The sequence below is a fragment of the Pristis pectinata genome, chromosome 12 (genome assembly GCF_009764475.1).
Source record: "Pristis pectinata isolate sPriPec2 chromosome 12, sPriPec2.1.pri, whole genome shotgun sequence".
In the NCBI taxonomy this organism is placed as follows: domain Eukaryota; kingdom Metazoa; phylum Chordata; class Chondrichthyes; order Rhinopristiformes; family Pristidae; genus Pristis; species Pristis pectinata.
Window position 1 is genome coordinate 34,522,495 of NC_067416.1, and position 23,173 is coordinate 34,545,667.

The following is a 23,173-nucleotide window of genomic DNA, read 5'->3' on the forward strand; positions in this document are numbered from 1 at the left end:
GACTCACCTCTCATCCCACCATGATCCTGATAGAGTCACAGAGCTATACAGCAAAGAAAACAGGTCCTTTGGGCCAACTCATCCATACTGGCCAAATTGTCCTACTGAGTTCGTACCGTTTGCCTGCATTTGGCCCATATCCCTCTAAACGTTCCCAATCCGTTTATCTGTCCAAATTTCTTTTAAGTGTCATAGTTGTAGCCACCTCTACCACTTCCACTGCAGCTCATTCCATATACTCACACCCTCTGTGTGGAAAAAGTTGTCCCTCAGCTCCCTTTTAAATCTTTCCCCTCTCACTTTAAACCTATGCCCTCTAGTTTTGGACTCTCCTACCCTGGGAAAAAGACTGTGGTTATCCATCTTATTTGTAACCGTCATGATTTTATAAACCCCTATACTCCTGCCCTGAACTATGGATACCATTTCTCAAGGCTTTGATCTCTTCTCCCCTCCATCCCCTCCCCTGATCCTACCCCTTTCCCAGAAGTTCAGAACCAACCCCATTCTGTCACCATCCCTCCAAGATCCTAACTCCCAGTCTGCAGTGTCTGGGTTACTCCTACCATCAAGGCACTTATGTCTGGCACCAGTTTCTAATCTCCAAACCACTCCAAGGCCTGAAAAGGATTCTCCTGACTACCCTTCTCCCCGTTCCCATTAGTTCCTGATTTACAGGCACTGAGTAGCCTCCCCACCCTGTCCAAAGCCCTAATCACCATATGCCCCACCCACCCCCCTGCCATTCGAATATCCAACACCAACCCTTTGCAAAGTCCAAATATCTAGACTCCTCAATCTCCCATCCTTCCACCACCCAATACCCCAATGGAGCCTCTGATAATTGGTTCCTTCTCCATCCTTCCAGATCCACCAGAATAGACAATGTATTTTCCTTTATGTACCCCTCAGCAAGTGAAAGAAAGTATGCAATAGTGGTCAGCCTCAGGTCCTACTGAGGTTTGTTTTGATGGACCATACACATTATGGTTGTTCATTTCCCATGCACTGACCTCTCAGCCCAATTTTAGCAATGGAGATGAATTGTCATGGAGTTGTACAGCACAGAAACAGGCTCTTTTGTCCACCGAGTCTGCCCATTTACATTGACCCTACACTACTCCCACATTTATTCCCCCTTCACATACCCACCAACTCCCTCCAGATTCTACTGCTCACCCACACACTAGGAGCAATTTACAGTGGCCAATTAACCCACCAATGTACACATCTTTGGGATAATGGGAGGAAACCCATGAGGTCACAGGAAGAAAATGCAAACGCCACACAGACAGAGGTCAGGACTGAACCCAGGTCACTGCAGCTGTCTGTCCACAACACTGCATCAACACTCTAGGCCACTGTTCTTGTAGAAGCACAAACGGTTTGTTAACAATGCACAGATGACAAATAAATAGTCCTTTATCAACATGCCAACCAATTGAATAGATTTTGTTGCAGCAGAAGGTGTCAGTACAGACCTTCACATACCTGTGAAAGCTGCAGTTGGTGGCTCAGTGGCCTCTGTCTGAAGACCTAGGATCTGAAGTACATGCTCTGCAGCGTAACTTTTGGCTTCTTCCACACCTGTGCAGAGTTTGGGCGGTGTGAATGGTTGGCTGCAGGAAACGATATTAGATTCATTTCTGAACCTTACTATTTCACTTATGTAAATATGCTATTAATGCAATCCTTCACCACAGGTAAACACACAGTGTCTAACCGATTAGGTAAATAATATCAAGATATAACAGTGCAAAGTAATTGTATGCCATACACCTAATTGACAGCAGAGAAACCGGGCTATGTTAGTATTCAGGAGAAATAAAGGACTGCAGATGCTGGAATCTAGATTGTAAACTTTTATGTCAGTATTCACGTTACCCTTATTCCCACTTAAGCTACCTCTGTCCACATATCCCTCTATTCCTTTCTTCCTCCTGTCTCATTCCCCTTTCAGATCCCACCACCAGTCACTCCAATCCCCACTTGTGGTAGCCAGCTCCACATTACAACTGTAAATCAAAAAACTGCAAATGCTGGAAATTAGAAATAAAAACAGAATATGCTGGAAACACTCAGGTCAGGCAGCATTTGTGGAAAGACAAACTGTTAACTGGGGAAGGGTCCCCAGCCTGGAACATTTACTGTATCTCCTTCCATAGATGCTGCCTGACTTGCTGAATGTTTCCAGCATTTTGTGTTTTTATTCCATGTTACAACTATTCTGTGAGTGAAAAAATTCTCCAAAATGGCCACTAGGTTTCGTCACCTCCACAAGTGAAAATGTCTCTCTGTCTACTCTTTACAATGCCTTCATAATTTTGTTGCATCCTGTTAGACCTTCCTAAATGTTGCTTTTTAAAGTCTGCTTCTTTCTAGAGCTAACCTACCAAGTGGAATCATAGAAGCGCAGAAACAGATCCTTCAACGCATCACGTCAATGCTGACCATCAAATTCCTATGTATATTATAATCCCATTTACCAGCACGTGGTCCAGAGTCTTCTATGTCTTGGTGATTCATGTACTTGTCTAGTACTACTTAAACGTTGTGTGAGTACCTGCCTCCACCATCACAGGCAGTGCATTCCAGATTGCAAGCACCCTTTGGGTGAAAAAACTTTTACTCAGATCTACGCTAAACCTTAAACTTATTCCATTTGGTCTTAGATACCTGTGCCATGGGAAAATGCTTCTCACTATCTGCTCTACCGATGCCCTTCATAACTTTGTATACCTCCATTGGTTCCCACTCACACCACCCCCCTCCTGAGTCTACTCAGCTCCAAGGAAAACAAACCCAGTCTATTCAATTTCTCCTCATAACAGAAATGCTCCATCACAGGCAACATCATCATGAATCTCCTCTGACTCCTGCTACTTCTGTCTTAACTGTCCCCTTGAGGATGACTGGGATTCACTCTGCCACTCAGAGATTTGATATCAAAGTAGCAGCAACGAAGTTATTAAATGCAGTGGGAGATGGGAAGCAAAGAAGTTTGACTGCGTTTGTTCTCTTAAGTCACTTGTACACGGTGCTGTCATATTTGGCTTTTAATTAACTGAGCCGAGTTTACTACTGAAGGAGAAAAATACCTTGTCTGTCAGACACAGGTGCTCTGTCACACTGAGGGATGGAAACTAAATGAATTCTCCATTCTACAAATAGACCTCAAATCCAACATCAGTTGGGATTTGCATACTGCACAATTCAGGATATTGATGGTATTTGAAAACAAAAGATTCAATAGATAAATTTAAGATGAGACAAAAGGATTTCCCTATCCATGATGCGATCACAGGATGAGTGAACCTGTAGCCTTTAGAAGGTCCGCTGGATTTCTGATGCGGCTTGAAAATGTGAACTAACCTTGCACTGGTGTTGGAGTACAAGCAGCGCAGGGATGTATGAAGCCACACATACAACTTGGAGTCAGGTGTGACTCAGTGGCTAGCTCTCCTGCCCTTCAAGTCAAATGGCTGTGGGTTCAAGAGCTGCTCCTGATTAGATCATGCCTGGAAACTCCAGTACAGTATGGAGAGTGCTTCCAGCATGTGAGATTCCAACACGTTGTTTCAAATCAGATTAGGAGAGCGCTCTTTGGTATCTCTACTGATAGATCTTGTTCTATTAACATGGGTAAAACAGATTAAGTTATCACATTGCTGGTTATGGGACCTTTGCTATGGAAAAACCTGCCTACTTCACTTTAAAACTGTTTACATATTCATTCCACATCCATAAATTCTACTGCCAAGGTTGGTAAAATTGGACAAGTAGGAGGTCTCAATGGAGAAAAACATAAGCTGTAAAAAGATAATGCAAAATGAAATTGTAGAACCTACATGTTTGTGTACTGATTGGCAAGAGCAGGAATGGTAATCTTGTATACAAAGAGTTGTCTTTGGTCTGGTCCAATTGCAGAATGGAGCTGGTAAACAGGCTGTCCCCAGCTATTTTTTTGACAAACATCTTCTAAGACCTGTGTTAAGACACAATTTCATTTTGACCACTCATTAGTTTCATTGAACAACTTTTAACTTGCGAAAGGTTTGGAAATCTTTTGTAGCAACCTATGAAATCTCCTACCTGAGATGGGTGCTTCATTCCTTGCGGTTTTAGGGTCACTGGATTGGTTGGTGTGAGCTCCATTCCAGGCAAGAGGTCATAAAGTTTTTCCTCTTGCCTTTTGTCCGTTTTCACGTGGTAACCTGCATAACCACGTCCAATACCCGTATAAGCCAAATAACCTCGTCCTCCTAGCCCTCTAACTCCTGCAGCCCCTACAGGTACATTCATGTAAATTTCTAGGAATGCAAGAAGGCATCAAACTGAATCACCAGAAATCACTTTGATTCTCGTTTTGAGATGAAGAGCCTAATCTTGATCACCAGGCTTGTTGAAAGATGGCATTTGTGCACTGAATAGTGGATATATGCATCATAATAATGTGAATGAATGGGAAATGACATGGGTTAAACATTTCTCTTCATCGTAGACAACGGGGAGAACTCTGAGTAAATTTAGAAGTTGCTGATTACTAAATAGAGTACACTAAATGGAGTAGTAGCAGAATAATGTTTCGGCACAGACTAGAAGGGCCAAGTGGCCTGTTTTCTGTGCTGTAGTTTTCTATGGTGTATGGGTGAGGGAGAAGATCTTGGGGCAAGTGCTTGTGCCACAGGGGTATTTTTGTAGACAGCACATCAATTGCATGTAATAAAAAAATTGGGGGTTTATTTCCAATGAGCTCATCTTTCAAAGTACTAGGTGAAGCATTTATTTAAAACATGCATAGATTAAGATATGATTCTGCTTTGTTATTTCCCTATTGAATGTAAAACACCCAAAAGCAGAACAGTGCAATTAAAAATATATTGACTGAATTTGCAATTTCTTCACGGAAACCAGATTATCATGTTGAATTTCTGAAGAATCAATTCGATTGATATCCATAACATGCTTTTAAAATATAAGCCAAAGAACTATTGGTTTGTTACAGTAAATATCCCTCATACTTAAGGCTGGTTCCTGAATAAGCTACCAGACATATTTCAACAGGATTTATGATGTTATAAATCCATGTTTTTAAAATCAGAAGACATTCCCAAAGGTACGTTTAATGACAAATTGTTTCACTCTCTGTAGTTTAAGTGGCATGCAAATATTCCAAACAAGCTCATTGCAAGTCAGGATCACTATCAAATGCATTTTCTGTTTACATAAAATTGATAGATTCACAGATTAAAAGTAAAACTAAAATAGTTTTCTGCACCATTGAAACAGTTTTCAGATAATCCATTCACTGAAGTTTCTTTTACGTTACTGATCACAGTCAATAGCAAATTCGTAACTTTTCATTTCCAACATATTTGTTTCCCTCCTTCTACAAATGCATCTTAATGGAGGTGCAATGAAATCACTTTTTAAACTAGTGCACAGATAGTTCAGAGAATTACATTGTTCTTGAACATGAAACTGGAAAACTTGTATTTCAATAGTTTTCTGTGACTTGGTTTAATACTGCCTCATGCCACAGTTTATTGGTGTACTGAGGAGAATGCAGTCAGCCACACAGTAAGTCTGCTATCTCAGCCGGACCATGTATACAGAAAACAGATGATCTTGGAGGTGGAAAGTGGGCTATTTTGAATTGCTCTTGTCTTCCAATTAATGTGTAATATGGAGACTTCACTATCACAGGGCTGAGCTGGATCCTCACTGCTCACTTAATGGGGATCCCCAAGCTTATACTAACACTGTTCTTAAAACATCTCATTTATATCCAGAAATTGTCACCAAATTTGTACCTTCTTTCATCATCCTTTTCTTCTGCAAGTTTTAAGACACATGCACACCCACACACCATTTCAATAACTGTTTGTCTTTCAAGGGCATTCAATACTTGAAGATCAAATACTATATTGTCAGCTGTTGTAGAATAACTTGTTAACCCACTTTGATGAGGTTACCATTTGATGCATTACAATTTTCTGAATATCTATTGCAATTTGATTAATCTGTCATTTTCCCAAAATGAAGGGTCTCTGCAAAGAGAGAATGATAGACATTTGCACAGACCCGATGATTTTGTTTGTAATATATTTTTTGTCAAAAGGTAGAAATACTTCCTCAGGATTGCAAAACAATGTTGCTGCCCAATCTCAATTCTTTATCAACAATTCTTTCTCCTACTTTGTTATCTGATGTTAAAACATAAAGGAATTTCTGCACCCTTTTTTGAAAGTTGCTGGCAACTTATCAAGGAACCAGACTCTAATATTTAGAATAAGTGCTGTCATAATGCTTGTGATTCCCAGTCTTGTTAGAGGTTAGAATTATTGACAGAAAGGAGAGTGGAAAGGTTTACCTCTCACGGAGGGAGTCCGTAACATCCCCCGCCCACTAAGATGTCCTTTATTTGGAAATCGCAGATTGGGAATGGCAGCGTAAGCCTGGGGTGCATAGAAAACAGGAGCACCAAGGTAGGCGGCTGCAGGATCATATACATGTCCTAAAGTGTAGGTATATTCTCCTTGCAGCATTGCCCCTCGGCCCCCTGTCCCTCGGGTATAACGCACATAACTGTCCTTATCCACAGGCTTGGCCAATGTGACCTCAATTGGAGAACCATCCAATACCTAAAGTAAATGTACAGAAAACATACGTTAATATTGCGGCCTTCCGATTTGTTATTGACCGCCTGTCTTGGTTATTAGAAACTCCAACAATACCTTTCCATTCATTGCGTTCATGGCATTAATTGCATCTTCTCGAGTTACAAAATGAACAAATGCATAATCTCGGATTTTCTTGACTCTTTCTACTGTGCCTGAAATCAAAATATTAGAGCACTGTTCACATACATTTGAAATATCCATTGAAACAAATACCCGGTAATCATTTATTTCCCTGATCTTTTGCACTAGAAACAGTCAATTGTGCTCCAATTACAACAGATCTGGGTAGAAACTCCAGACCAATATTTTTGTTACAGTCAATAGATAGTATAGAAATCATGAACATGTTCCAATATTGCCACATGAAATAAGTTCCGAACATGCTCGAACATATAGTCATGCTTAATCAAAACTTCATATTTTCAAATCTTTTAAGGATTATCAAATTAACAACTGCAGTCATGGAAATAATTTCAGCCACTAATACAGTCATCCACAAAGGATGGCTAGAAGGCCATCGGCAGGTCTAGCTAGTTAAACCTGTTCAGTTATGTTGTAGCTAGGCAATCTGATCTTCTATGTCCCCACCCACCACCAACCAGGTAATCTCAAAACCTTGACTAATAAAACTGATGACCAAAATCATGTGCACGAAGAGGTGCCTCATGACTTCACCCTGAATTACACTGCTGTAATTTTAACCTTACATTTACTTGTTCTGGACTCTCCCGTCAAAGCAAATATATTCTCTTGACCCATTCTATCAAACCTTTGATCACTCTTTAATCTTGTCAACAAAACTTAATCTTTTTAGCTGCAGTGTCCTTCTGGTAATTCTGCATTATACTTGTTCTAAGACAAGTATATATTTGACAAAAGATCTTGGGTGACAAAATCAAAATGGCTTAAGGAATAATGGCTTTCATCTCAATGGCTGGGTTAGAATGGGGCAATAGTTATTTTTTAGTTATACAGTTTACATAGTTTAGAATTCATTTGGAGTGCTGATTTAGTTCTGCGTGTGATATCTCAGGAAGTATATATTTGTCTTAGAATGTTGATCAACAACAACGAATGAGCAGCAGGCTTGAATGAAGGGCTGAATGATCTATTTCTTGTTCAATTGGTCCTCCGATCAATATATTGCAATAAGATAGAGCTGAGTGTTTGGTGCATATAGTGAGAGGTGGGTAAAAGGCTGCACAAGTATCATCTGATGATACTACATTTGCAATAAATAATACCTTGAAGGAAATATTCTACAATTTTGAAATCAGACAAAATGCTTCCCTTTTGCACTCTGCTTGTGTTGATATTTCCTGGCCTTACCTGGTTTGATGCTATTAAATTCTTTTTCAATTGTTTCTTCACTGGTTGGAAGCATAAGATTACGTACATATAAAATTTTGACTGATGACATTGTTTCTTCATCAACTTCAACCTCTGGCTCAGCCCAATCCACTGCTATTGGATGTCCCCACAACTGAATCCTTCCTAAATTGAAAAAGCAGTGTTTGTTAGTTGTTAAATAAAGCATTGTGTGGAAAAACTAGGTACCAGACTGTAGTACAGAGTTTTGTACTGTTGCAGGGTTGCGTTGTTTAATTCATTATTTGAAATTAATTGTTTTTGGTTATTATTGATGTACTCGTGGCTTCTCACCTTAGAGCTCCTCTGTAGAAATGAATACACCCTTAGAAATGAAAACACTTCAAGATTTATACCTCCTATGGAGCTGTATGGTATGAGCAGAGGCATGAGATGAATTGGAAAGCTCCTCAAAGATCCAGCACAAGCATGACGGATTCTGAGCTGCAGGATTCTATGATTCTCCATGGGATGACAGAACCAAGATGGTCTTCCAAAATATGTGAAGAACTCGCTCTCTCTCTCGCTCTCTCTCTCGCTCTCTCTCTCGCTCTCTCTCTCGCTCTCGCTCTCCTCATTTTACATGACCAGAAAGGGAATTCTCATTGAACCTCAAAGGCATTTGACTGTGGAGGTGTTTGCATGACAGCATTACTTCCTTACAGTGCAGTTTCAGGCCACAGGATCTAGTTTCAATTTAATTATGTGATGTTGCTTCCAACAGCAGCCTTTATTAATTTACATTAAACCTATTGACATGGAGGCCTCAGTTGGAACAATGCAGAGGTCATGCCACCACTGACAATTTTTGGCAGGTGGGAAAACAGAGTGCAACATCTGCAACTTAAATTCAGCAAGATTTTAAAACTATTTACATTAAAGTAAATATTTTAAAAAAGTGAAGTTACCTTAAAAATGACTAAAAATATTAAAATAAAGCAAAATAATTATTAAAAGTAACTTCTCTTCCCCTTGCCTTGTCCTATTGAATCTAAATCCTTGTCCTACTGACTCCATTCAAGTCAATAGGGTCTCAGATTAAATGCCTGATCCAATTGGACGTTGGTCTAAGAGGCAATCCCCAGTTTATTGCTGTGGAATCCCAGTAAGACTGGCCTCTGTTACAGGCACCCATGTGGAGTCCAGTGATGGAGGAAACTACAGATCCTGTCTTCCTTATAGGTAGGTACTGCTGCCCACAGTTTGAAGGAACCCTGGTTGGATCCTAACCTCGGGTGTTGTCCGAGCAGCTCTTGTACATTCTCTCTATGACTGTGAGGCTTTCCTCCCATTTCCCAAGGAGATGCTGGTTGGTTAATTGGCAATAGGAAATTACCTCTAATGTAGGTTAATGGCAAAAAGAGTCAGAGTGGAATTGATGGGCATGTGCAAGAGAAAAGAGATTGCAGCAGTACAGGTAGATACGGAAAGGGAGACTGAGACAAATGCAATCACCTGGGAGTCAGCATAGACCCAACAGGCCAAATGGCCTGCTTCTGTGTTCTTATAAGGATAATATAAAATAATGAGCTTCACTGGACAGGTGCAAAGTCTGGGACTTACTTGAGTTTCAGTGGCTGCACACTAGTGGTTCATGGTGATTCCAACAATTAGCAGTGTTTCTCTCTTCACAGATGCTGCCCAGCACGCTTAGTATTTCCAGCATTTTCTGTTTTTGTTCCAATTTCTGGTATTTGAAATGGGTTATTTTTGGAATAACTCCTCTCTGTTTGCACTGTGTTCTTTTCTTTTAAGAACTTTATTTATACAGCACAGTAACAGGCCCTTCTAGCCCAACGAGCCTGCGGCACCCAATTACACCTGTTAACCTACTAACCCGTATGTCTTTGGAATGTGGGAGGAAACCAGAGCACCCGGAGGAAACCCACACAGACACGGGGAGAACTTACAAACTCCTTACAGTCAGCAGCGGGAATTGAACCCAGATCACTGGTGCTGTAATAGCGTTACGCTAACCACTATGTTACCGTGCTGCCACTGTCACACCCTGAGCTCCATCAGAACTGCCATAATTTTCAGAGGGGAACTGATTTGGTACTTAAGCAAAACTCAAAACTGGATTTGACTTGCCATGGACTGGCAATTAAAGCTCTGGCTCAGCTGGTTTTATGCCCGTTCTTGGCACTTAAGGTCTACTTCAGATCAGAATGAGATTCCAATGGAAGGCCTCACCAGTGAAATAATTCTTCCCCACCAGAAGCAGCTGGAATCCATGCACATTCAAATTCCTTTCTCATTTAAATGCCATGGGCTCACTGGGAAGATAGCAATAGAATGCAGAATGGTTGTTAGCAGGGGAAGACTACGGCTATTTGTCAGATCCAGATTAAGCAGTGGAATGGGGTGTTGAAGGATCTTGCAAAGGGGTGTGGTGAGGCAGTGTGAAGGGGAGGCTGCAGTTTTCCTGATGCCTATGGAGAACATTGTATAGACTTTGGAGGCCTTGCTAGGGGAGTTCTCCATCCCTTGGAGGTTGGGGAGCTGATCATACTGACTCATTGCCAATATGGCTTCTACTCAGCAAGTTGTGTTCTGATATTTGTACTTTACCTTTGAGGACTATTGTAATTGTATGTGCCTATAAGTCCTATGTGATAGGATCTGCACACAAACATCTTGACCTAGGAATAATCTTTTCAGGCTTTCAACAATGTCTTAAATTTTTTAAAAAATAGCTTCATTATTAATGTATCAATATATTAAACCCAAGATTTCCATAATATACAGTTCCATATTAACATTCAAAGCAGAACATTCAATAGATGTATCGCTCTTTATCTGCCAAATGCTCCATTCAAAAGCATGTAATAAAATGTTTCAAACCTGGTAACAATTTCCGTCTTGCCATAGCGGCAGCTCGATGACTATCGTATTCCACAAAGGCAAAGCCCCTGTTTTTAGTTTTGTCTGCTGCACTGGGGTAAACGATGACATCAACAACCCCCTCTGTAACCTTCTTCATTTCAGCCAAAATTTCATCCCTTCGTTTTGTTTTAGGAATCCCACCAACAAACAAGCGGCAATTGTCGACACTTGCACACACCCCCAAGAGACGGCCGTTTCTGTGGGGGGAAATTAAAAATCTGGGTTAATTGGGCTAAGTAATCTTAATGGAATCTCACCCTGTTTGCACTCTGGACTCCTAGTTCACACTACAGACTAGTAAGTGAGCGGATGCTGAACCCTCAGGATTTCCAAACAATCAGATGCTGGATGATCAGAGTTTTACAGGACTGAATCTGCTTCCACCACCTTTTCAGACAGCACCATCCAGATTGCAATAAACTGCTGTTCAGAAGAAAATTACCTCATGGTTTTTTTGTTTAAGCAATTTTCTTAAATCTGTGCAATCTGGCTAAAATGAAATCCAGTATGAAAATGTAGATCCTGCTAAAACAAGATCCTGGCTTCACGCAGTGTCTTGTGATTCAGGATCAGCTAATGCTGATGGACTTAAAGGATATTTTTTTATTCATCTGGCATTTAAAGCTTTTTTTATAAAGGATTGGGTTCCATAGAGAACTGCCACCAAAAACTTATATTTGTTCAATTGAGGCAATAAAAAAACCATATAATGTAAAAGTAAATATCAGATTCTCTTAATGACTTATCTGCTTGTGAGTTGGTTGGGTCATTTGCCAGTGCAGGGTGTAGTGAGTAGTATTGTGATGTTTGTTCATCTGCTTTATTTTTACTTTATGACACATTTTACAAAGCTTCAGTAATTATGGAGCAGTTAGGTTTGAGTTACATAACTCTTGAATGCAAGGTACTTTTAGAAACCACATCTGGATGTCTCTGTTGTACCATTAACTAACCTTATTTCATAATTATTAAGCTGTTTAATTGCATTCTTGGCTTCCTGTCTATTGGTAAACAGAACGAAAGCATATCCTCTATTATTGCCATTAAAATCCATCATCATCCGTAGTTCGTATATTTTTCCGATCTGAGGGAAGAAACAAGAAAGCAATGAGAAAAAATGTATCTGCTTTCAAGTTAGCCCTTCTTACTTCAGACAAGATAAACAAATCAGATAGAATAAATTAAAAATTTCTAGGTCTTGCACATATCCTGGCCAACAAAAATTATTTGATCATTTACCCAATTGCTGTCAGTGGGATTTTGGCGGGTTTAAATTGGCTGCTGCATTTTCTTCATTGCAACAGTGACTACACTTCAAAGGTTACTTTTATAAAGCTGTGAAGAGTTTTGGGATGTCCCAACGTCGTGAAAGTTGCAAGCTCTTTCTTTCCTGGAAGCCAAATCACATCTTGAAAGTACTGTCATTGTCGAGTTCAAGTAATTGCTTGCACGAATTTGTGCATATCAACGTCCAAAACACACATGACCCATCCACCATTCAGTGGGAATTCTGTGTTCACTGTCATTGTCAGCTGGTGATAGGAATAGCATTGGTTCTCACAAATCCATTTAATCTCTTCATTTAGTTCTCTGCTTCTAATTCATACAAGGGAAAAAAAATTCCCTTGTCTCAGGTTAACTTTCTCAGTCTGAAGACTCCACGGGTAACTGATACCAAGTTTCATCATCTCTCTTATGCTAGAGAAGTTACCGGCAGTTTGTGTATGTAAGAGGGAGATAAATGGAGCAATAACCGTGCGTAGAAAATAACAAAGCTCCCTGCAAACCCATCAGTTACCAATCGTGCAACCTCTCGTGTTTTGGTTGACATAAGTGAGCAGTGGGTGTTCAATTTATGGAAAAACCTTAATGATACAACTTCGGTTCTCATAGAGAAAAAAAATCAGGATTGATCTTATATTTATTGGATTCTACAATCACTCTTTTTAAGACCAATACCAATGGACGGTTGCATCAGAATATATAGCCAAACCTGACTAAAGTGAACCTTAAAACGGTGCAATTTTGTGCAAAGTACTTAATACTTGCATAAATTGCATTCTAATACTTCATAATTTTATAACATGAAAATAACTCAATAGATCACTGATTTAACTGAACACTATAACAATATTCTTCTGTTTGAGGAGCCTGTTACTTTAATTTCCATTTTTAGAATCCAGTGTGTAAATTTGGTTTAGGCTAACACTGCTGCACTGCATTTACCAGCCTGTATTAAAGTCATTGCTCTACTGTGAACTAAGGCCACAGTGTGTCAAGACCTGGACAAGAATTAGTATTTGCTCAAAGGAAAGTGAGCAGAGATTAGTTGTTGGGGGTGCTGTTCAATGAAGGGAGGCACTGAACGTGGTTTCCCACAAGTTCACATTGGGAGCTTTCCATTCCAAGTACCCCATTAGCAATCTAGAGTTGCAGCCATGACACTGACTCAGAGAAATCGACCAACATTTTGGAAAGAAAAATCTAAGCAGGGATTTTGATTGGCAATTAAGATTAGAACGATTGCATAATACTGTGCATTAGGTGAGTGAATAGGGAGCATCTGCAGAGTGGTTTATTTGATTAGTCAGTCACTATGTCCAAACATTGAAGGGCAGCAATGAGCAAAGTTCTTAATTACAAAGTCAGCTGAGTTAAGTTTTCCAGAGCACAAGCTATAATTGTGTGCTGGAAAGTTGGATGTTTGAAGAAGCTGGTCCTCAGTTTACCAAGTGATTGTGCTATCAGACAAGTCTCCAATGCACAGTTTGATGCACAGACAAGCTCACACATCATCAGTTTGCAATTATACCTGGACATCTAATAACAAAGGAAAATTGGAATAGGAATTGACCTCCTAATGGTTGTTAATGACGATCTCAAGGACAGCTGGTGGAAGCCTGAGAGAATGACAGCTGGAAACAACGGGAAAGGAAGGAAATCTTAAACTCTCTACATTTAAACCATAAAGAGATGAATTCTTGTCCTAATCTTGTTTTGAATCTAATCTTGGGAATGAGGTATTTTTCATCGATGCAGGTCCTCCCCAGGCTGCGGCAGGGTTCCATTCCCGAGAATTATTCATAACCTTGAACAGTTTGCAAGTTGGAAATGCAGCCGCGAACCGAGTTCCCACAGGGCAGAAGATGCCTGCAGAGGTGGTTTGTCCCATAAGAATAGATAGTCCGGAGAGGCATCTTGAATCTCATTTTGCCATTCTTAATTTCAAAGCCGGTATTAACAAATTTAGCTCGAGCCTATCTTGAGCTAATGGTGATATTCTTTTAAAGATTTTACTGCAGATGGGGTTTTAAATGCTGTTGATGATTTTAAAAAGGACACTGCTGCTGGTTTGGACACGTGTCTGTTGATAGGATTCGCAAAATAGACATCAACGTGTTAACAAATGTGTTTTTTTCTTAGGTTCAATGTCAGCAAAATTCCAGCTAGTGTCAAGAACAGTCACCTGCAGCCCTGCAGCAGCCAGCAAATGCATTCTGCCAGTCTCCCAAATGCTCATTCGTATGTATGGGCTGTATGTAAGTTGGGCATTCATAAGCTGGGGGGGCAGCTAATGTCCAAGGGGTAGAAATTCATCACTGGTCCCATGTACCAAATGCACAATGGTGCATCATATACAAATTGGTTTCCAAAGTTCAGTTCCATTGACATATGCTACTTTATGCACATTTAGTGCTTGTCACCAGCAAATGTTCACCTAGTTCTGAGTTTCTTCAAGCTATTTTTTGGTGTTATTTATCTTTGTTTCTCTAAAAATCTGATATAAATCATTACTTTTTCCAAAACTGGTACAAGTTCATCTTCATAAAGATCCCGTGGTAATTTTCCAATGAAAATTTCACAGCCTCTCTCAGGAGATGGGCCTTCCCAGCCCGGAGGGGGACCTCCATATTTCCTTTGCCCATTTTCCTGCAATGAAAGAAAGATAGAGTAGACATTGTTCATATCCTGTGAGTAAAAAAAGCTTTCTATAAATATTAAGATGAATTTGATTGCAATAAGAAGGATTGATGAGCATTTTCAGCCAGAAGGCCAAATAAAAAACTTCATGCTGTAACATATGATAAAGCTAGAGGGTAGAAATATAGAAATAAAATAACAAGTGAAAATAAATCTTATTCATTAGCAATTTTTCTTTCTGAATTGCAAATGCCATTTCTATCCTTCAATGTGATTTTTCTCTCGACTGAGTTTGATTTGTGTTACTATATAAAGCATAGATAACATGTATGGTAATAAATTGTTACCAATAAAAGTCAATCTACTTCCCAATCTGGCCTGATCTATAATTGAGTAAGGAGTATATTACTTTGGAGTCTAAATTTTGCTCCTTTTTTTTGGTATTCAATAGTCTGTTGCACCCCACCCAATTGAGATACCAATTAGATTTGAAATGACTTTAATGCATCTTACCAAAACTCTATTACCGATGCTAATAAAGTGCTTGTACATATGATGCTGTTTCACTCTCATATTCACGATTGAAAATAGATCAAGTCTTCTCTCTGGATCTACTTCCTCATCTTCTCACTATTGAAAACAATGAATCCTCAAACTACTTGTTCACTTTGATAGATTCAATGATAAAATAAAAAAGGATAAATACAAATGGATCACTCTGCATTTTTTTTTCATTCTGGGTCATCATGCATTATTTACACTTGAATCAGTCCTCCTCAGCACATCCATGTCAATTATTGCAGAGGATGGATCTAAAATATTGTTGTTCCATGCAATAAATCAGATAAGATGGAGGTATCATTTACTTTTATATTAGTTTTCAATTTGGGATTGAATGAACTTTTTTGTGTTTTACATTTGTTTATAATTTTAGGTGTGGGAGTAGGTAATTATTTGCTGGCATTTCAATTTTTGTTTTTAAATTTTGAAGCATTTTAAAAATGTTAATCATTTGAATCTATTGGGATTGTTTTTAAATGTTTCTATCCTGGATATTTAAAGATGGTTTATAAGCCAAAGACGGCAATGATCCTGCTCTGCCTAGCAGGATGCCTCTCTACTGCATTAGGTCAACTGGTCCAGCATTCAGCATCCAGACAAAATAACTACTGGAGGGCGAGGCGGTGGGCTGAGTCCAGCATGATCTGGCCCAGTGCTATCACAATAGTCCCCCAGTGTTTGGATGTAGAAAGCATGGTTTAGTAGTGACTTGGAGCAACAGAAAGCTTCACAGCAGTTTTTTTTTAAATTTTGATTGCTTCTGATAGATTTATAATAGAAAGACTATTTCATTGAAGAAGGGTAGGGTGGAGGGTGCAGTGTGGCAGAGCATACGTTTAAAACTGTCACTAAGAGTGAGGAGAGACTATGGGAGAATATTTCTTGCACAGAAAGTTGTCACAGAGTATGAAGCTTGGACCCAAGGGATAGTTGAGTCAGAGACTATTGTATTTTTTTTTAGAAACAGCAATAAAAACTGCAACTCTCATTGACATATTGCCCATAGCAGAGCAATATATCCCAAGGTCTTTACAAGAGTGCTATCAAATGTAATTCAATACTGAGTTACATGAGGAGATCCTGGTGCAAAGGCACATGGGTATTTGGATTACAGTGTTATGGGATTAGGTTAGATGAGGCAAATGATACTCAAAATGTATCCTATGACAATTCCCTCATCTTATCAAGGAAGATCCCTTAAAGAGAAACTCCTAGTACAGAACAAAAGAATAAATTTGATAGACTTCTGAATACAGGGATGAGGATCATGATGTGGAATTAACCACTGTTTCTTGCTTCCAACTTCTTGCTGTCTACTGATTACCATGATTGTGCTCAGACAGAGCAGTTGAATGGCTGCATACCCTCAATATGGGTGGCTGGTGTCACTTAATGTTCAAATTACTTCAAGTCACCCTCTGCTGATCACACACTGCCAGTTCTCTTGTTCTTGCCTGAGAGCCAATCCTTTGCTATCAAGAGCATGTCCAGGAATTTAAATATTGTCACTTTTTGAGGGGTTGTCCTATGCACATGTTCATAATATGCTTAGTGAATTTTGGGAGGGTTCGTGCCTCTACTGACCTCAGTGTGTCTGCTACCGATGCTGAGAAGCTGTGCCTTTTAGTCTGAGATCTGACGGAGGTCACCCTCCAAGGGAATGTAAAGTCCCTTCCACAGCAACCACCAGCCTGTGTGCAGCCAGTGATGCAGCAGTGTGCAAGATCATGAGGATGAAGGGATATGGGATAGCAGTACTGAATAAATACAGTCTGGCTCAACGATCCCCTGGGTCCAAGCTTCATACTCTGACAACTTACCATGCAAAAAATGTTCTCCCATACATGATTAGATGATGTTTCATTGCAGTATGGCATGCTTTGATCTATAAATATAGCAGACAATGCTTATTTTGTGTTGGTTTTTATTGTTGCCTTGTGGCTAAGCTGATGGCGGATGATAGGAAGGAAAGCTGTGATGGTTTAGGAATCCAATATCACAGCTAGGTGAGTTGTTGATGGACAAACCAGGAGAAAGGACAATCTAGTTTCTCTCCAACCTTTCTCTGATTTCTATCTGTTCCTTCTCTCTGTTCCGTAGCTGCTGAACCGATAACCTGCGGTAAAGGCTGCCCCCTACTGATGTCGAGGTGGTGCAGCATACTCAGCCAGCTACTGCTAACGTGCACTGCAGACCACAGAGGCTTTGTGTCAGTACATCAATCACATTCATGTGCAGCATGACTTCCAAGGTATGTAAGCAACCCACTTGGGCATGGAATGTGTACCAGAGTAATCAGACAGCAGAAAGGTCCAGTCACCCAAAGGGGCTTGGTTTGTTGTGGTGGCTCAGGCATGCAGCAGACTGCTGCAATGTGAAGACATCAGGACCACTGACCTGGTGAGATGAAGCTGCTCAGAGTTAACAAGCGATGCATGCAAACCAACGTGCATTCAGTCAATTGCACATGGGATCTTAAAATGGGGCCTTCTTTTCAAGATATGATTTTCCCCCAAAATATCCAAGAAATAATTCAATATTTTCCCGCAATAAAGACAAAACAAAGTGAGAGATTGTCCTTAATTCATCCATTTGATCAAGGCATATTTCCGATGAATCACCTTTGGTTACATTAATTTTTGTACTGGTGAATGTCAACAAAAATATTCTCATTAAACAATGTTTTACCTTATTCTTTAGTGAATGCAGGAAATGTGGAAATTCTATCTCAATCATAAATTTTCTGTAAGGATCTCAGCAAAGTTTAGGCTTAAGAAATATGAACCTTTTCTACTGAATTCAATAATCATCCAATAAAATTTGTTAAGTACACATTTTATAGACAAGGCTTAAGTTTTAAAAATTCAAATACACATTTAAATGTAATTATGTTTTCTCTAAAATTTGAGGCTACATTGCCTTGATCTGGCATCCTCCCCACCAATGTGAACCAAGTTTGCCTGATTGTTTGTGTCCTTGTAGATCTGAAAGTTAAACTTGTGACCTGTAATGTTCTGTCCACTGATCAGAATGTCTGTGAATCCCTGACTCATGCTCACAGCAAGATAGAAGAGTGGTGGGTTATGTAACACTGTAATCCAATGGGATTAATCCTACATCATTTTAGTTTGAAAAACACAACATAAAATCAAACTGAAATTAATCAAAATAGTATTTTTACAAAATACTTAGCTTTCATATCTGGCATATTATTTTTAAGTTCCTAAGCAGTATTTGTCAGTAACAATACAATTTAGAACTGGAAATGGTTCAGATACTGAAACTACCATTACCTATGTTTAAATATTTAAAAGCACACTGCAGGGAGATAGTTCTGTATATTTTTGTTAGCACTTAGTCACGTGTAAGATGGCCTCAAGTCACCACAGATTTCCAGAGAAAGGGAAATTTGATGCTAATGTGCATTGACTTCCACATATTGCCACTGCAGCATGCAGACAGTAAGCAAGAGATGTGACTTGGGAGAGAGGAACAAGAGCCTGGGACAGGGCAGCAGGAGACCAGGAGACGTGTGTCTGGTGGGGCTGGAAATGAAAGACCAATATGACCAGGCAAGAGGCACAGCCAGGTGTGTTTGTAGCTTATGATTTTGCCAATCTAACTAAGTCATATAAGAGGCAACTATGGTAATCTCCACAACATTTAAAGGATACATTGTGCCTTCAGAAACAATGCACTTTATCCACACAAGACTTAGCCATTCGCAGACAGATTTCCTCCAACCATTTCAAATGACCATCAGGAATGGCGCTATCCTACTTTTCCTTAAGGGGAGTATCTGAGCTACAAAATTTGGCTCCATGTGTTTACTGGGCACCATGGTTCCAAATATTAGTTGATATACAAACATACATTTCTGCTGCAAGTCACACCAGATACCATATTGATGAAGGCAATGTATACGACGGAAGTTCATCAGAAGAACATGGAGGAGAAGCCTGTGATGTCAATTTGGTGGGATGCCAGCATTCCCACTTTGGAGCTCATTGTCTAGCCCACACATTCAACTAACCTTGTACAACTTGCCTAGAGTACTTTAAAGTTGTTAATTTCCAGTGTTCTCAGTTTATTACATTATGGTTCAACATCAACCTTCCATGGAAACGTTCTTGCTATTAATATTTATTTCTTGACTTTAAATAAAGAAACTAATCAAATAGATTTCAATGCAATAATTCCAGGATACTCGTACGTTGAACTGGATGGCTGTTCCCTTTCACGTGATACCCCTAACAGTTACACACTCTCTTTTGGGAATATTCTGTACCAAAGCAATCTTCACTTCTTTCTCTAAATGCCGTCATTATTACTCCATAATAGAAGGTAAGATAACAAAAGTGTTATCAGAGTGGTCTCTCTAAATTAAATTTGAATATGATCTTGAGTATCAAGAAACAGAGAATGATCTGGTAAAGGTATTTAAAATACTAAAGAGTGAATTGAATCCATAATGTGGACACATTATCTTAAAATTAGAGCCAGCCCACTTTGAAATGACATCAGAAAAAGGTAGTGCAAGTCTGAAATTATATCCTCCAAAAACCCATTCACCCTGAACAACCGAAATCAATATGTTTTTTCTTAGATTTGTTGAGTGATATGTAGATAAGATGGGTAAATGGAGATGAGAAATTATCAGCCATGATCTAACTGAGTAGTGACTGAATGTCCTCTACTTTTTTTTTTACAAGTTCTCAAAAAATATGAGATGAATTGTTAATAGACCTTGATCTTGGTCATTGCTTGGTACAACAAAAAGCTCCCAGCTGCATCATGAAGCAGCTAGATACTGGTCTCCGATTTACTGCTGTCTAATGTAAGGAACAATATTTCAGTCCGTAGGATTTGCTCACTCTTTGATGCTGCGGATACATTGGTATATTCGTTCAGCAGGTTCATAGTAAGAACCTTGTTTTTTTTTGCTAAGGCACCAGCTTTGTATATACGAGGAAGTACAGTACATCAACAACTGCCAATATATATATATTTTTAGGTAGAGATTTATAAATGCACTTTACTTTTAGCTAGAGATATAATTAATCCCAACATCAGCACGTTTATGTGAACTGATGTTTAAAGGAAAGAAAAAAGACCAAATGTTTAACTATTAAAAAGTACACCAGTTTTTGATCATTTGCATTATTTACAATTTATGTATCAATCTGATACAAATCCTTTTTGAAAAATGATACATGATAATTGGTTAGTCAAGAATATTACTGACTCACAGATTTGTGATAGTTAATGATGAACTTGCAACAAAGCTTAAATCACAATTTTTTTAAAGCATTTTAATTTCATAAAGTTGCATTGCAGCAAATAATTCCCACAATCAAAACACCAGCCAAGAATAGATTTGATTTCCTATTCTCTGTCTGGTTTAGAGAGAATAAAATCAATATAATGCTTTTTGACCTGGTGTCTTTGAGCTCCTACCTGTACCAAGCTATATCCTGTGCGCTGAATCAATGTACGTAAACTTGCTTCTTTTAGAGTTCCGGTTAATCCATCCCCGTTTTTTTGATTTGATTCCATTGTGTGTGATTATCAGCAAAATAAATCAGGATAATTAGAGGTGCTCACTGAAATCAAATCCAAATTCAACACGCATTTAATCAAAATTACATAAGTGTTTTGGCGCATTTTGTTAAAGCTCTAAGAAATTGCTGCAATAATTGCTATTAAACTGCAACTGTACCTGTAAGTAACAGACAATATGTAAAACACAGAATAATATAAAACAGTTTAGAATGCACAGCACAGAAACAGCCAGTTAACCCACTTGATCCATGCTGCTATTTTATGCCTCACCTGAACTTTCTACAGACCTGCTTCATCTAAACCTACCAGTACATCTTCTCTTCTTTCCTCCCTCTTGTACTTCTTGGCTTCCCCCAAAATAAATGTACATTTCACACCTCAGATGCTCGCTGTGAACCATGTCTCACTCAAGATAAGTTTCTTTCTGAATATTTTAGAGGATTTATTAGTGACCATCTTAAATTTACAGACCGTAATTATGGAGGGGTCTGCATGAATGAAATGAGAAACATCTGACTTCAACAAGAAAGGGAAGTTTTGATTATGATGTGTTCAATAAATGTTATTGACCCTCAATTTAACAGGGACACATAGCATCATTGGGCACAGGCAAATAAAAATAAGAGCAGTTATTGGCATTTTCAAAATACAAACTTTAAACAGCTCATTGGCATAACATTGTGAGAGATCTCAAGGCATCTTGGTTGCCAATGAGATTTATAAAAATGTAACATTTTGGGTCAGTTTTCTTAGTACTGTTCCCCCTCCGGCCATTTCATTTCTTTGCTCTATTGCAGCAGGATGATGTACACTTTAAACAAGATGCTGATCAGGTTAGGCAATAGCCACTTTTAGCCTTCTGTCGTGGACCCTTGCACCAGAAAATGTGACTGAAAGCATTGAGATTGGTTTTTACATTGGACTGTGTCAATCCATCACTTTCGATTTTTGCCTTGCATCACTTTTGCATCAACATAAATTCAGTCAAAATAAGTTCAAATGATTGGAGATCATATTATACTATTACATTGAAAATTTCCCTAAACAAAGAGTATAAGAGCTACTGTTTGTAACATACAGTCCTTTCATTCCTGAACACATTTTCTGAGCTCCTCGAGAACATAACATACAATGCACCTGAAGATGCCTGTTCATATTGCCTGCACTAATTTTGCCAGCATTTATTATCTGTAGAAAGTATAAAAATTAGATTCAGAGGAAAAAAAAAGTCCAGTGCTGGCCAGAAGTTTGATCCAGATGACTGATGTCCTTCACAGAGTGTACTTGGACTGACATGTGTAGTGCAACCTGCAAGTTAAGTTATTGCCAGGATTTGATTATGGCAACTTATCCACAAGTTTTGGGATAGTATTTGTGATTCCCATCTGTCTAAGTGATGCTAATTAGGAATTAATGAACATTGGTTGTCATAATCCATATATTTCAATTATTCATGGAGATCCTGTGGGTAATTCTCATCAATTTAGGCCACTGTTATGTTATTGGGTCTAGTTTTGGTGCCTTACTTAGTGATAATCTCAAGACCATAGAAATGGAACAGAAGTGATTAACTTAAGTGACAGCAAGGATGGATAGTAGGAAGATGCTTGTGAAACTAGCTGATTTGACTGAAACAAAGAGCATTAAAAGGGGATATGATTAATTAATTGTGTTCAAAATGACAGTACCTGAGGAAGTAAATTTGGAAAATTATTTTCATTGGTCATTGAGTTGATAACTAGAGAACATTGGTGAGAAATTGGAATTGTGAGTGCCAGGTATCTTGGCCCTAAATGTGCTTTAGAAGTCCAAAGTTGCAAACAGCACAGATATAAATTTGAGAGGCAAATTGCACTGAATGATGTACTGATGATGGTGTTAGATGGCCCAGAGAATGCTTGCCAGACTTGTGTAGGACACGCAGATAATGTATCAATCAGTGGATTGATATCAATGTATCAAAGGTCACTGATCATTGGATTACCACCTTGAAGCTCAATGCCCTACCTAATGTCTCCATCAACATTATTTAAAGCTTAGTTGGTGTTTTGCTTTCTTCTAGTGGTTGGAATTGTTTGCTGCCTCTGATAGTTATTTCGGATTTCAAAATAACAGTGAGGTACTAAAGGATTTTTTTTCCTATTATCAAGGCTTCTGCTTAAACCAATTGCTCTCAGATAAGCAAGTGTCAG

General features: G+C 39.0%; 1 protein-coding gene across 5 annotated transcripts in view; it reads right to left on the reverse strand.

Annotated features, from left to right (window-relative positions):
• The window catches only part of a1cf (apobec1 complementation factor), a 32,125-nt gene that overhangs the window by 4,646 nt on the left and 4,306 nt on the right, over positions 1 to 23,173 (reverse strand). For 2 of the 5 annotated variants that reach the window (XM_052027757.1, XM_052027759.1), the window contains exons 2-11: positions 20,877 to 21,022; positions 14,733 to 14,867; positions 11,891 to 12,021; positions 10,896 to 11,134; positions 8,013 to 8,177; positions 6,738 to 6,835; positions 6,374 to 6,644; positions 4,093 to 4,310; positions 3,849 to 3,985; positions 1,492 to 1,619 (exon numbers count right to left, since the gene is read on the reverse strand). In XM_052027757.1, the coding sequence (XP_051883717.1) occupies positions 1,492 to 1,619; positions 3,849 to 3,985; positions 4,093 to 4,310; positions 6,374 to 6,644; positions 6,738 to 6,835; positions 8,013 to 8,177; positions 10,896 to 11,134; positions 11,891 to 12,021; positions 14,733 to 14,867; positions 20,877 to 20,975 (1,621 nt within the window). In that variant the 5' untranslated portion in view covers positions 20,976 to 21,022. The remainder of the gene's footprint in view (positions 1 to 1,491; positions 1,620 to 3,848; positions 3,986 to 4,092; positions 4,311 to 6,373; positions 6,645 to 6,737; positions 6,836 to 8,012; positions 8,178 to 10,895; positions 11,135 to 11,890; positions 12,022 to 14,732; positions 14,868 to 20,876; positions 21,023 to 23,173) is intronic. The other 3 variants (XM_052027758.1, XM_052027760.1, XM_052027761.1) reach the window with 2 other exon arrangements.